Source organism: Hemiscyllium ocellatum, chromosome 1, assembly GCF_020745735.1.
Source record: "Hemiscyllium ocellatum isolate sHemOce1 chromosome 1, sHemOce1.pat.X.cur, whole genome shotgun sequence".
NCBI lineage: Eukaryota > Metazoa > Chordata > Chondrichthyes > Orectolobiformes > Hemiscylliidae > Hemiscyllium > Hemiscyllium ocellatum.
In genome coordinates, this window is record NC_083401.1 from 163762982 (window position 1) to 163779132 (window position 16151).

At 39.6% G+C, this 16151-nt stretch overlaps 1 protein-coding gene across 1 annotated transcript in view; it reads right to left on the minus strand.

Annotated features, from left to right (window-relative positions):
• Nucleotides 1-16151, minus strand: part of lrba (LPS-responsive vesicle trafficking, beach and anchor containing) — an 866835-nt gene that overhangs the window by 689042 nt on the left and 161642 nt on the right. Inside the window, exons 23-26 of the mRNA XM_060827381.1 lie at nucleotides 9894-10937; nucleotides 6379-6560; nucleotides 5965-6118; nucleotides 1465-1645 (exon numbers count right to left, since the gene is read on the minus strand). Coding sequence (XP_060683364.1) covers nucleotides 1465-1645; nucleotides 5965-6118; nucleotides 6379-6560; nucleotides 9894-10937 — 1561 coding nt within the window. The remainder of the gene's footprint in view (nucleotides 1-1464; nucleotides 1646-5964; nucleotides 6119-6378; nucleotides 6561-9893; nucleotides 10938-16151) is intronic.

Here is a 16151-nt window from a genome sequence, read left to right on the forward strand (position 1 = left end):
ACAAAGATGTTGCCAGGGTTGGAGGATCTGAGCTACAGGGAGAGGCTGAACAGACTGGGGCTGTTTTCCCTGGAGCGTCAGAGGCTGAGGGATAACCTTATAGAGGTTTACAAAATTATGAGGGACATGGATAGGATAAATAGACAAAGTCTTTTCCCTGGGTCAGGGAGTCCAGAACTAGAGAACATAGGTTTAGGGTGAGAGGGGAAAGATATAAAACAGACCTAAGGGGCAACATTTTCATGCAGAGGGTGGTACGTGTATGGAATAAGCTGCCAGAGGATGTGATGGAAGCTGGTACAATTGCAACATTTAAGAGGCATTTGGATGGGTATATGAATAGGAAGGGTTTGGATGGATATGGGTTGCATGCTAGCAGGTGGGATTAAATTGGGTTAGGATATTGGTCGGCATGGATGGGTTGGACCAAAAGGTCTGTTTCCGTGCTGTACATCTCTATGACTCTACAGCTGTTCTTAATTATCTGGCAACTTTCTTTTCCATTTTATTTTCCCAATTCCCAGTCTCAACACATCAAAAATTGGCTTTCCTGCAATTTATTAATTTGGTCTTGTCATGCTTTCATAGAATCTCTACAGTGTGGAAACAATCCATTTGGCCTAACAAGTCCACACCTACCCTCCTAAGAGTAACCCACCCTGACCCATTCTCTATCCTATTACTCTACATTTCCCCTGACTAATGCACCTAACCTACACATCCCCGACCACTATGGGCAATTAAACATGCCTAATTCACCTAACCTGCAAAGCTTTGGACTGAGAGGGGAAACCGGACCACCCAGAGGAAACCCACGCAGACGCAGGGAGAATGTGCAAACTCCACACAGACTCTACCCAAGGCTGGAATCAAACCAGATTCCCTGGCACTGTCAGGCAGCAGTGCTAACCACTGAGCCACCATGCCGCCCTATTATCAACTTTGAGTATGCATTATACAGACTATTACTTCTAATTCTCTTATCATTTAGAAGTCAAATCTTTAAATTGAGTTATTGAATCAATTTGCAATGAAGTCATGGATCCTGGGATTATGGCAGGAGATCATATTGCAACTTCTTAGCATCAAATTTCTGACTCATGTTAAGGAATGTGTAAATTTATCCTTTTGACATTTCTGAATCCTGACCAGAACTGTATAATATTTGTGGAATATTTTAAAGCAACTTGTGCAAATCCTCACAACTGTACACATTTGAATTGCTTATTTCTAAAAAATCTTAATTATTTAATCTTTTTCCAAAACACAGACCAAAAAAAAGCACTTTTTGAAAGCATTACAGCATTCATTACATGGAATTGATTTTGCATTTATCTTTTATTGTACTTATCCTTTGGAAAAGCCATGCTATATACAAACTAAATACAAACTGATGCTGCAATAGGATTTTCAAAAGTAGCATATTTAAAGTACAAAACGCATCCTTCTATACAATATACTCACCTAAACGAAGACACTGCCTTAATATTCCTCCAGTAGACATGTTCTTTTCAGCCTCAATTTCAGTGAAGCTAAGTGAGCTGGCAAAAATCAGCACATCAACAAGACCTATTAGCCTCTGAAGAAAAGTCACAGAGGTTTCAAACGACAGCCCTTGTGTTGGTTCGATGTTCTCCAATTCATGCTGTGAAAAGTATTATTAAAATAATTACAAATGACTACAAATAGGTCTTAAATTCATAGTGATCCTGATGAGTCAACATTACTATTCAAACAGTAGCTTCAGTGGCACATTAAACTAATATAGTTTATATAGAAAGTAGTTAAGCATACACTCCAGCTAAAACATCAATAGTCTGTAACATTTCACATTTCCACAGTATAACAAGACACTCTCCAATGTTAACGCTGAAACTACTTTTGTCTGGGGAACGAATGAACGAAGCAAAGATACTTAGGCAAAGAGTGAGGGAAAAATAACGTTGAGGCATGTTCATGATCAGTATGTTTGAATAGAAACAATTACACAGCACAAGACTAATTCTACATTCTCTGCATCTGCTATATAATACAGAAGACAGACTTAGAAGTACAATTCTGAAAAAGCAAAGTGAGACCCTTGCAACAGAGTTCAAATCTGCCTAGATGTCAGATTTCAATGAGGAAAACTGAAGAATAATTACTGTATGCAACAATACAATCAAGATTGAAGCAGAATGAATCATGAATCTGGACAGACAAAATTGAGAGGAAAAACACAAAGCGTTTCTACATTACTAAGTTTGACAAAAAAACTTGTTGAGCCAAGACTTCAATATTACTGTTAAAATAATTGAAATGCACATGAGGGCAGAGACACAGAATACTTTATGCATGAAAAAAAAATTGATCTCTAATCATAATTGTTCACCTTAAGTACAGTGCAACATTTGAAAGGATTGCATGGACAATGTTCGCAATTTCATAGTACTAATACAGGAGTATACTTTAAAAGGAAGTTGGAATATTTCCCTGTCACAAGGGTGGAGTGCACCTAAATTTATCGTTGCATGATGGAAGCAAGAATAAAGAAAAGGGGGAATTGTCACCGATTTCTTGTACTTGCACAGAGTTCCACTATAGAGAGTAGCAACAGGTGGCTGTTACTATAGAGAAGTATGTTAATTAGAGTTACTCCCATGATATTTAAGTATAAAATCTGCCATTCTGTTCCAAATAAATATCCTACCATTTGTTAGATGGGGATTTAATTTTCCCTATCCTTTACACACAATTCAAATTACAAGAATATTATGCAAGTGATACAATGATGAAAAATTTATTTAAAAAAACATATAAATGACTACTTAGGTTGCAAAACACAGTAGAGAGAAGAACAGGGCTAGATTTTTAACAGAATTATCAGTAATTTTATCAGGAGTTACAAAGATACAATTCCCCGAAGATATAAATACTTTCAATTGAAAATACTCATTAGAATGCATTTCATTAAATAATTCATGCAGAATCTATGATATTTGTGATGCCCAACTCATCCAGCTAGTAAAACAGCAAATCTCACAGAACGATTGAATAATGAAGTCCCCTAAAAGCTTAAATTTTCCTAGAATTTACCATGTTCTATGAGATTTTGTTTAACAGCTATTGCAGTAGTACTTCACTTTTCAAAATTCTGCCCTATGAAAAGGAAAGAATTACAAGAAGTGAGTTGATGTCCACCCTATTATCAATGTGCAGTCTTTGAAAATAAACATTCCTTCTTAGAGAGGGAGGTAAAGTAACCTTCAGGTAAAGGCAGCAAGAGGCTGGTATGTGTGGCTGTCACATGGCCGTTGACCAAAGGGGTTCAGACAATTGATTGACATGGACAAAGTTACCATCCCCTAGAAATATAACATTGGGAAAGACGTTTTAGACAGCAGTTCTCACTGGATGGTCCTCAAACAACAGTCTTCATTAAGCAATGCTCAACAGACAGATGGAAGATGGGCAAGAAGGATAAAAGGAAGGCTGAGGAAAGAGTTCCCCAAAATCTCAGCGAGGGAACAGGATACTGACCCCTTTAACAATGCCAACAAATTCTGTGCCAATAGCCTGTTTATTCTCTGATATCAGTGAACCATCCCCAATTGTTACAGTTGTATATTTTCTGCAGAATCATGAATCAAGCATGGCCAAACTGCCTGAACCACTTGGGAACCTGGCTCTGAGAGGCTACATTCAGCAAATGTGATCATAAATTCCTAAAATGAATAGAACAATACCTACAATAGGCTGAAATTCGGCAGATACTCTGAATGACTAGAAACTTGGCTCTGCTATCCAATCAGAAGATTTAGATCACACACAAATCATGGAGCACAGAGCAATCCATCAGTTGACATTGAGATCTCCCAGTGAAATATCATGAGACTAAGGCTCAACACGTGAGAAAGTTAAAAATATTGTCAACCAGAGAGCAGCCAGTAGAAAACTATGGCATGAAACAAAATGCAGACATTGCAAAGACGAAGCAGATTCTGCCACTAAGTTTGTCCACCATTATGAAGGATTATGGAACAGTTCACCCAATAGGCACGCTCTCTGTCAAGGGAGAAGATAAGAGTGGTTGACCATCCAGACATTGGAAAGGCTCTGCTAATGTAGTTGAAGTACACTCCCATCTTCAGTTCAATCTTGCAGAAAATGGCAATCACCTTGGTAAAGTGACTGGGTCTCAAAGTCACCTGAAGTGAAGGTTGACTGGAAAAAGGAAAATGAGGTAGAGCATCATCTTCCGCATAGTAACTTGTGGAAATACCATACAGCAGCAGCAATGATAGACTATGAGCTTCATGAAGTTCTCACTCCTGTCTTGAATGCATTTGTACAGAGAAACATTTTAAGTCTGATGAAACTGGAATCTTTTGGCAGATTGTTCTTTGATACTTAAATGTGACAAAATTAGATAGTAGAGTAAGAAACATGTCACTGCTATGATCTATGTTAACAAGGATTGCACTAAAAACTTCGTCACTTCTTGAGAAAGTCGCAAAACAACATGGTGTCTTGGAATGTCAAAACACTAACCTTGCAGTGCAAACCTAACAAAACCATGTGGACAACCTCCAATACCTTTGAGACATGGGTCAGGAAAAAGGCATAAAATGCAACAAAGAATAAAAAAGGAAGACTACCCCACAGCCCACAACATTGCCAGTCTGAAAAGGTACGAAATGTTTGTTCTTGCCTTTCAACACCACTGCCAAGCTCCAAGCAATAAATCAGGTGTGATTAAGAACATAAAACTAACAATTAATTAAGACCCTCAACACAAAGTAACATCCATCTATACTAGAGGCAATGCCTATGATGAAAAAGGAGTGGATGGTAATAACAGAAGTCACAACTGCAAATTGCTTTCACCATCCTGATTTCACAAGAGGATAAGAATAAGGAGTAGAAGAATGGGGCCAAACAACCCAATGCCACAGCACTTATCACTCAGCCATGCAAGGCCAGCATGGTACTTCCAGCAGGAACAACCACGGAAACTTAAACAGAGATGGGCAACATAGCAATCTTTGGAATTGTCAAATGATCCCATCACAAATGCAGTACGTTCTTCAGCTGAGTGGGCCAATGATCCTGAAGAACCAATGAATGCATACCCACAAGTTTACCATTTTCCTAGTCGATACATTAATGAGGAAACAGGGTTATCACAAAATCAGATTTAACACAAAGTTAGAGGACGTTCTATTCGGATGTGACTCAAGACTTGACTGCAACTCAAATTATCAACACTAACTTACTCCATTAATGAAAATGTAACAATTCCAGAGTTAATCCTGTTCGACCATGAAATAGAGAACTACAATCCATAATGAGTAGTTTAGAAATATGTAAGATTAACTCAACTAGAATTTTCTACCCTGTTCTAGTAATGCACTATTTACTGAATATCAACAGGAGTACAGTACATGTTCTTAGCAGGTTTTTTAAACAAGGCTTGGTTACTGCACCTTCTGTCAAACATTCAAATATATTAAATAATTTTACTATTGGTGCTTTAAATTGGGATTTTTCTGATCACCAATTTAGAAAATGCTGTCCTCATTTACTCTCAAAATAGTTGGAAAACGGGCATGTACAGGCAAATTAAACAACAATGCAGAAAAAACTCAAGTGGCACTTTACAAAAATTAAAAGGTAGTTGAGAAACGTACTGGAAAAAAACTAATACATGGGTATTTCCTTTTTAAAATGGAACAGGAATGTATACATGGAGAAAGCAAACATTTTATGCACATTTTTCATATATTTTGTAGCTCATCTTACAACTTTACAAAATATATGACAAACATGATTTTTGCTAAGTAACATCGATCAGTCATATTTGACCATGCTTGAATCACTCATGCAAAGCAAATAAAAAGATGGTGGTTCAATTTTCCATTTTCATAAACGCAAGAGAAATCTATTTTTCAACTAAATCCATTTGATCTATTATTTCATACTCACTGTGGTAGATGTCGCTGCAGATAGAAGTGGGAGAATCCCACCACAGGCCATTATGATGTTATCTACCACCTGAGAGACAAGGTGAATAGTGTTGTGGACAAAGATGATGTTTTCACTGCTGTTAACAAAATCCATCACTGTCTTTGTGTTATGGCTGCTCAAAAGAGGAAGAAAAGAATTTAACTCTTTTTACAACATTCTCTCATTTACTTGCACATGTAGCTGGCTGCTTATCAAACTGAAGCCTCTAAGAAAGTTAAATAAATACAGAAGTTTTCTTAGGAAAGGTGATACACAAGGGGAAGCTATTCAATGTTGAAGCAGGGTGCAATCAACTTGCTATCCCAAAAGCTCAACAGTGCTAAACAACATGAGATTTAACACATCAACATACAATCACAACACATAACTAACCTTCGCCACATCTGCACATCCGTTTCAATGGAGAATAGCAAGTCATTAAGCAAGCGTTGGTGCATGGGAGACCATTTAAATTCTGGAATGCGAAACATGGTGGCACGTCCTGAGGGATTGGACCCTTTTCTTTGTTCATCAGATACAACACTTTGTTGATTTGTAAGTTCCAATTGTGATAACTGGGCAAACAGCAAATCAGATAACACAAAATGTAAATAAAAGGATCTCTTGTTCAAGTCTTTTTTTAAGTTTATACCAAGGTGAGCATTTGAATGTTCAGGTATTGATGTGACTAGCAAACTGACAGGATTTTCTTACAAAAAACACATTTATTCATCTGCATTATGTCCTCTCTATGAACACAAAGTGTTCCTGCTCATCTCGATAGCTGGAAAGATCAGAGCTTTTGTTTGATACAAACACCTTTACGTTGTAAAGGCTGGGTACTCAACTCTCCCTCCCTTTCTGATGGCCTTCTTTTAAAAGTTTCCAGACTTTAACTAATACTACTAGAATCCTGGCAATGTGGAGAAGCTATTCAGCCCAGAGTCTGCACCAACCTTCCGAAGCGCATCCCACATATACCCAGGACCCAAAGCTGTCCCCAAAACCCCACATTTACCAAAGCTAATCCAGCCAACCTGCCCATCTCTGGACACTGCGTGCAAATTAGCACGGCCATTCCACCGAACCTCCCACTGTGGTCTGCAGTCTATCTACATTGTCACTCCTTAAACTAAGCTGTGTTGTGGGCATTTAATTTCTTCCTTCAGCAGAAATCCAAACATTGTCCAACCATCAGTCATCTCCTCTGCCTGTCTGAACTTGCTATATTGTACAATTTCTCTTTGAACTCTACTCAGACTCTGCAAATAAAAAAGTATCATTACGGAATCTGTATAGATTGATCCATTAAAGTCTTTCTTTCTGCGGGGCACATGGCTCCAGTCCTATCCAGACCCTTCCCCACACTTCTATTTTCAGCACACTGATGACTGAATAAGTTTCACTTATTGCTGTTGCCCCAAACTTGAAATTTTAAATCTCTGCTTCCAATTTCTACCTTTCTCTCAATTTAATATAGTCCGTCTCTAATTTCCCCCTTCTTTAACTTGCCTTTTTCCTAGTTGGTAGTAATACAGATTGATATGTTTACTAAAGTTATTTCCTTGTCATTCAAATATTAAAGGCAAAAAGCCACAATGCTGTTCCAAATCAATGTCCTACCATTTGTTAGATTTGGATTTAATTCTCCCAGACTCTTACACAATTCATTATTAGTAAACAATTGATTCTGGAGGCAATTACAAATATGCAATTAATTTAAAAAATGTATAAATCACAACTTATGTTACAAAATATGGTTAAGAGAAGGATTAGATTTTACAGATATGTCAATACTTCTGTCAGGAGATACAATTTTTTCCAGAATTTTCCTTAGTTTCTATACATACCTTGAACCAAATTTTAATACATTCTATTGCAAATACCCACTTTTGGGATAGGCTGTCAGTCAATATCTACAATTACTGAAGAAAGACTGCAGAAAACTACAGCATAGCAGGATTTGGGAGTCTTCATGCATAAATCACAAAAGACAAGCATACACATTCAGCAGATAACAGCAAACGCAAATGGTATTTTGGCCTTCATTTCAAACAAAATGATGTATAAAAATAGGGAACTCTTGCTGAAACTATACAAAGTACTACCTGGAATACTACAAACAGTTTTAGTCCCTTTGTCTAAATAAAGATATACTTACATCGGAAGCAAGCTAGCCACGTTTTACTAGGTTGACCTTGAATGCAGACAGACCATCTTATAAGTACAGGATTAGTAGTTGGGATCGTACTCATTACAGTTTAGAAGAATGAGGTTGGTGTTATTGAAGCATACAAAATTCTTAAAGGATTTGCCAGGGAGAGATTGCTTGCCCTCATGGGGGAGTCTAGGATTAGGTATATTCTCAGTGTAAGGGGTTACCCATTTATGACGAGACTGGAAGGAATTGCATCTCTCAGAGGTTAGCGAATCTCTGGAATTCTTCACTGCAGAACGCTTTTGAGGCTAGGTCATGAAGCATATTCAACATTGAGATAAACAGAGCTTTAATCAACAAGGGACTCAAAGGTTTTTGGCAAAGGCAACAAAGTGGGGTTGAGGACTATCAGCCACAATTTGATTGGATGACAGAGCAGATTCGTCAGGCTGACTGGTGAATTCTGCTCCTACTGTTAGCCTACCAACTCCTACAGCTATCCTGTTCACACTTATTTGCACTCCACCCCCTTTAAAGTCTCAACTCCAATCTCAGTTCGTCTCCTCTGCTCAAATGATGCTATCTTCTACCCCACCTCCAACAATATATCTTCTCTTTGTCTTTAATCAAAAATTCCATTTCACCATGGTTGACTCAATGACATTTGTCACATTTCCCACACTTCTAACATCTTTTCAAATAAATAATAACTTGCTTAGACATGTTTCAATTTGGTATATATTATAGCTCGTCATGGGTTCGCCTCTATTCTGGGTAAGTAGCAAAGCTTGAATGATATCTTGCAGAGCATCTCTGTTCAGTCTACAAGCATGATTTTGAATTTTGGATTGCCTTCCATTTTAATCTCACTTCTCTGCCCTCAGATTCGCACACCATTTTTCAAGCTGTCCACAGATTCACAGTAACAGCATCCTATCTTTCATTCAGGTACTTTACAACCTTCCAGTATCAGTCATGATTTCAGTAAGTAGAGAACTGAATGTCATATAAGAAAATCTAATTTTCACATTTAAATTGAAAACTGTATTATAATGATCTAAATAACATCAAAAACAGATGATTTAATTTAGTCTGTTAATGGCTCCCTTAGTAAGGCCATTCAACTGAAAACATGAAACTTCAAATCTTCTAAAAGCATTTTACTTAAGGAAAAGCTATATAATCAATTGGTAAAACACAAAATCGCATGAAGGACAATTCAATTCCATCTGACAGACTACATTAGTTCAAATACCTGAATTACTTGCATCATTTTAATGAAGATTATAAAACAAAATGACTTAGGTGGTTACAAAATAAAGGCAACACAGGATTGACTGGAATTTTTGATGAAAGACAAAGAGAAGATATATTGTTAGTGTTTGGCAAAAAAAAAATGCAGCAGTAACCAAAATAATACAAAAGGAAAATACTGATGATCAATCATCAACCTGCAACATTAGCTCTATTTCCCTCGCCACAAAAAGATTCCAAACTCTAGTGTTTCTGATGTTTTCTATTGTTATAATCTCTGCAGATGGTTAGTTTCAGGTAAAATAAACATAACTGAAAAACAGGACAGGAAGATCTCTCAAACATTTGCAGGAGAGATTATTATTCCACCACAGACAAAATCACTGATACTCAATTTCCTCATGTCTCAGGCTCATAAAATTCAGAAAAAGTGGAAATTCATGCTGTTAAACTGAAATTGTCATTTTACGTTTTCCATCACAATAAAGTGTATTACCTGCATAGGGGGCTTTGGGACCATTGTAGATTCTTGACTTATACTTGCTCGAAGTTCCAACCTCTCAGTATCAGATGCAACACTAGACACATCCAATCTAGCAATTTCTTTAGCAGATAAGACTTTCAACTCTCTAGTTTTTGTGTTAATTGTTCCAATATCTTTGTCTGGGCTATTACTGTCATGAGTGCTAGAATCAGCAGTGTGGCTGTCAAGTTCTTTTAAGGGTTCAGTGCTTGATTCTGTTTGCAATTTTGCCATCTCTTGTTTTACTTTGATAATCTCCTCCTGTAGTACAGACGCGGAGTGATTTGAAACTGCTTCTGAACTGCTTGAACTCTCTTTGGATGCAGTAGTAGTTGAAATATTTACTTCTTGAGAAGTGTCCTGAAGCTCTGAGACACAGTTCTCTTCACTATTTATGCTGTTCTGTTGTCCATTGTTTGAATATTCTACCACATCAACCTTTGGATCACATGGGTCCAATGCAACATTATGCTCTTGCCCATTTGTAGTAATTGCTGTTGTCGTTTTCTCTTTTACTTTAGTTACTTCACTTTCAGTCATTTCATCTGAAAACAGATCCGTGGAACGAGCAGCTGAACAGTCCACATCTTCCATGCACATTTCAGTTACTTCAGATTTCTCAACTTCAAAACTTTCCAAAGAAGCTGGTAATTTATTTGATATCTGATCTACTTGTGTTATCACCTTAGTTACTTCAGTGCCATCAAGTGACTCAGTTGTTTTTTTTATTTTGTCTGTCTGTTCCATGTTTTTCTGCTGTACTTCAGTGTTCAGAGAACTGGCTTCCTGGTAACCTTCAAGTTGTTTGAAACCATCTGCTTTTTCTAATTGTTTCTCAACATTTTCAGAATGAGGTGCACTCTGGACCTCAAAAACATCTTTCTGAATTGTAGCTTCTTGTGTGCTGCTAATCTCAGAAATAGTTTGAATGGTCGGGATTTGCTTTGTATTTTCATCTTGTCTTTGGTACTCTTCAAATGTTCTGGCCAAACTCTCCTTGTGGATTTCATAAGTGACCTGAACAAACAAGTATCAGAAAAGAATTAAAATGAAATGAATGCAATTGATCATAGTCATATTAAATTGTGACCATACATTTGATGAAGCTATTTTAAGACCAATTAGTCAGCCACCACCCAACTGGCAAGAACGTGTCCTTTAGTTATAGTTATTTACTATCTGCTGTTTCATCACAGTGTTTTGTTCTAAGATATCCCAGATCTCTATTCAAGTGAGTGCTAATACCTTACAATGATGAAATTTTTTACGTGTTTACACTCTAGAAGAACTTTCATTCTAAATTGAATGGATTGTCAGCAACCCAGCTAATGCAAAATTGTAATTTAAGTGCTGATGCTGAAATCACTGCATTCAAAGTCAGAGTCACGTAGCCCAGAAACACACACTTCAGTCCAATTCACCTATGCCAGCCAGATATACTAAACTGATTTGGTCCCATTTGCCAACATTTGGCCAAAAACCCTCTAAACCCTTTCTATTCATATACCCAACCAAATGCCTTTTAAGTATTGTAATTACACCAGCCTCCACCATCTCCTCTGGCAATTTGTTTCATGGATGCTCTATCCTCTGCATGAAATCATTGCTCTTCAGGTTCATTTGAAGTCTATCCCCTCTCAAATTATACCTATGCCCACTAGTCTTGAATTCCCCTTTCCTGGGAAAGAAGACCTTGGATATTTACACTATTGATGCCCCCTCATGATTTTATAAACTTCTGCAAGGTCATCTCAGCCTCCAATACTCCAGAGAAAACAGCCCCAGCACATTGAGGCTCTCCTTATAATTCAAAACATCCAACCTTGGCAACATCCTTTACATCTTTTCTGAACCCTTTCAAGTTTAACAACATCTTTCCAATAGCAGGGAGACAATAACAATGCAGTATTCCAGAAGTGGCCTCACCAATGTCCTGTCTAGCCACAACATGACCTCCCAACTTCTTTATGCAATATACTAACCAGTGAAGGCAAACATGCCAAGCATTGTGTTCACCACCCTATCCATCTACAACTCATGATTTGGAGACGCCGGTGTTGGACTGGGGCGTACAAAGTTAAAAATCACACAACACCAGGTTATAGTCCAACAGGTTTAATTGGAAGCACACTAGCTTTCGGAGTACCGCTCCTTCACAAGGTGGTTGTGATGAAGGAGCGTCGCTCCGAAAGCTAGTGTACTTCAAATTAAACCTGTTGAACTATAACCTGGTGTTGTGTGATTTTTAACTACCTACAACTCCACTTTCAAGGAAGTATGCACCTGAACCCTAAATCTCTTTGCTTAGCAACATGCCCCACGGTCCTACCATTTACTATACAAGCCCTGGTTTTCCTTACCAAAATGCAATACCTCACATTTATCTAAATTAAATGCCATCTGCCACTCAACAGCCCATTGGTCCATCTAATCAAAATCCCATTGTATTCTGAAAGAACCCTCTTCAGTGTCCACTACACCTACTTTGGTGTCATCTGCAAACTTACTAAGCATACCTCCTATATTCACATTCAAATCACTTATATAATGACAAAAGGTAGTGGACTCAGCACCGATCCATGTGGCACCCCACTGGTCACTGGTCTCCTGTCCAAACTTCTACCACCAACCTTTATTCTCCTATCATCAAGCCGATTTTTATCCAATTGGCCAGCTCCCACAGATTCCATACAAACTAACCTTGCTCACCAGTCTACCATGCAGAACCTAGTCAATCCATACATCACTCTACTTTCATCAATCTTGTTTATCACCTCTTCAAAAAACTCAGTCAAGTTAGTGAGACATGAACTCCCAAACACAAAGCCACGTTGACAATCCCCAATCAGTCCTTGCCTTTCAAAATGTACGTAAATCCTCTCCTTCAGAATCCCTTCCAACAACTTACTCACCACTGACATCAGACTCTGCTGTCTTTAGTTCCTTGGCTTTTCCTTGCTACCCTTCTACTGCACAGGATCTCGTTAATCTTGTGGGACTCAGGCAGATCCCATAAGATAGGTGTCAGCCACAACAGAGCCATGTGGGGCTAGACCAAAGTCACGCAAGCCCCACCATATTCAACTGTGCCCCATCACAGTAGACAAGCAAATCCACAGAGTTGGCAGGACCTAAAAGGCTCAGCCCACAGTGTGATTAAGAGTTGAGCAGGTTCCAGTAACGTGGTTGTGGTTCAGTGTTTGGGCCTCTGTGAATCAGTGGGGCTCATGACAGCCAGTGCCATCAGTGCGTCTGTAGTTGTGCAAGAGCATCCAATGTTGAAGAGGTCCTGCTAAACTTGTGATTCCCTGTCAGTCTCGAATAGAACCAGCAGAATCAAAGGAGGCCCCATTGAGATTGATCCTCAGCACTGTGGATCATTGAAGCATTGGAACAGCCCCTCCTGTGTCAGATAGGGCCCACTGTGATTAACCAAATTCTCTCAGGGTCAAGTCAATCCCACTTGTGTTGCGTAGGAGGTAAGAGGACTCAGCCTACTAGAGGTCCTAGTAGGCTGAGGGGTCCCTGTCAAGATTACCTAACCACAAGAGAGGGAAAAACAGTGAGTAAAATTTGGAAATGAACATACTAGTCAGACTGGACATGGGGTTTGAAGTATTTGAGACAAATCAGACCAACATGTCTCACTTACTAGCTTTCCTAACTTTTCCTCTGGGAAAGGTCTCAACTTAATGATTATAGTACTAAGCCATTCAGCACTACCAGATATTCTGCCATTCCAAGAGATGATGGATCTGCACTTGCATTTACCCACCTTGATCCAAATCCCTTTATAGCCTTCCTTAACAAGTATTTATCAATCTCCGTGATCAAGTGATCCAGCACCAGATCATTTCAGGAGGAAGTTATAAATGTCCACCAATCTTTGTGTTAAATTATTACTTGGTCACAGTTCAAAGTGGCCTTGCTCTGACTTTAAAATTATGTCCTTGTATTCTGTAAATACTTCTATTTTAAAAAACGCCAGTTGTGACTTTACTCCAGATTGTATCACATTGTGGAGACAGTGAGGTCTGCAGCTGCTGGAGATCAGAGTTGAGAGTGTGTTGCTAGAAAAGCACAGCAGATCCGAAGGTATCCGAGGAGCAGGAAAATTGACGTTTCGGGGAGAATCCTTCATAAGGAATGAGGCTGGGAGCCTTTGGGGTGCTCAGATAAATGGGAGGAGTGGGGGGCTGGGGAGAAGGTAGCTGAGAGTGCAATAGGTGGATGGAGGTGAGGGTAAACCCCACAACTCCCACATAAATCACATCATCCGCCAACATTTCCACCACCTACAAATGGACTCCACCACCAGGGATATATCCCCCTACCCACTCCTATCCGCTTTCCGCAAAGACCATTCCCTCTGCGACTACCTGGCCAGGTCTACACCCCCTAATAAGCCACTGCAGGGATTTCAAAACCTGCGCCCACACATCCCTCCCTTCCACCCCCACCCCACCCCCCCCAACTTCCGTCGAAGGCCCCAAAGAAGCCTTCCACATCCAAAGTTTCACCTGAATTCCCACACGTCATTTATTGTATCCGTTACTCCAGATGCAGTCTCCTCTGTATTGGAGAGACTGGATGCCTTTTCATGGAGCGCTTTAGAGAATATCTCTGGGACACCCACACCAACCAATCCCACTGCCCTGTGGTTGAACATTTCAACTCGCCCTCTGCTTAGGACATGCAGGTCCAGGGCCTCCTCCACTGTCACTCCCTCACCACCCAATGCCTGAAGCAAGGCGGCCTTATCTTCCACATTGGGACCCTTCAACCCCATGGCATCAGTGTGGACTTCACTAGCTTCCTCATTTCCCCTCCCCCCACCTTACCCCAGTTCCAACCTTCCAGCTCAGCACCGCCCTCATGACCTGTCCCACCTATCCGTTCCAACCTCCTCTCCAACCTATCATCTTTACCCCCACCTCCATCCACCTGTTGCACTCTCAGCTACCTTCTCCCCAGCCCCAGCCCCCCTCCCAGTTATCTGTCCACCACCAAAGCTCCCAGCCTTATTCCTGAAGGAGGGCTCCGGCCTGAAACGTCGATTTTCCTGCTCCTCGGATGCTGCCTGACCTGCTGTGCTTTTCCAACAACACACACTCAACTTGTGTTACATTGTACCTAGTTATCAAAAAGGTCCATTCACTACAGAACACAAAAAATAAACACTATGAACATGGGCTGATAATATCATCCCATTTTCGGAAGGAAAATCCACCTGTGACTTCTCAATTTTACATGCAACAATTTAGTACTCAGGTCATTCAATTATATAAAATTCCACCTCAGGCAACTGTGTGTGGAGTTTGCACATTCTCCCCGTGTCTGCGTGGGTTTCCTCCGGGTGCTCCAGTTTCCTCCCACAGTCCAAAGATGTGCAGGTCAGGTGAATTGGCCATGCTAAATGCACCTTACACTACGGGCAATTAAGTCAGACGAAAATGGGTCTGGGTGGGCTGCTCTACGGAGGGTCGGTGTGGATGTTGGGCCGAAGGGCTTGTTTCCACACTATAGGGAATCTAATCTAATCTAATCTAAAACTGGTAATTAAAGCAATCATGTGTCAGTTCTCTCCATATTTCCTTATCTAATTATTCATGTTTGTCCCATTTTATCCTCCCATCATGTACCCACTTTCTCCCATTGTCCAATTTACCATTACCACAATCTCCCCATCTCGAACGCCTACAGATTCCCCTCAGCTGAATTTAATTTCTGAAGTTTATAAAAATATAAAACAGCTACATGCCGATGATTCAAATATTGCTACTATCAAAAAGAACTGTGGATGCTGGAAATCTGAAACAAAACCAGACACTGTTGGAGATAATCAGGTCTGGCAGCATCTGTGGAGGGAAAGGAGAGTTACATTTCAGGTGTAACGACCCTTCTTCAGGACTTCAGAGCACTCAAGAAAAGCCACTGAACCCGAACTCTGTTTTCTATCCACAGATACTGCCACAGCTACGGAGTTTCTCCAGCAGTTTCTGATTTTGTTTTAATTGTATCTTTCCCTCACATACGCAGTTAATTAAAAATTATATAGATTTTACGTCAATCATGCATTTGACCTTGCTATCCTGGCTTTCAAAATTATTGGAAGAAAAGTGGACCAGCAATGAGAAAAAAATGTGTAGCTGACTGTATGGTGCTTTTAACATCTTGGAAAATGAAAGCATGCTATACATGTTCAGACTGCACAGTCTAAATTCAACTCAG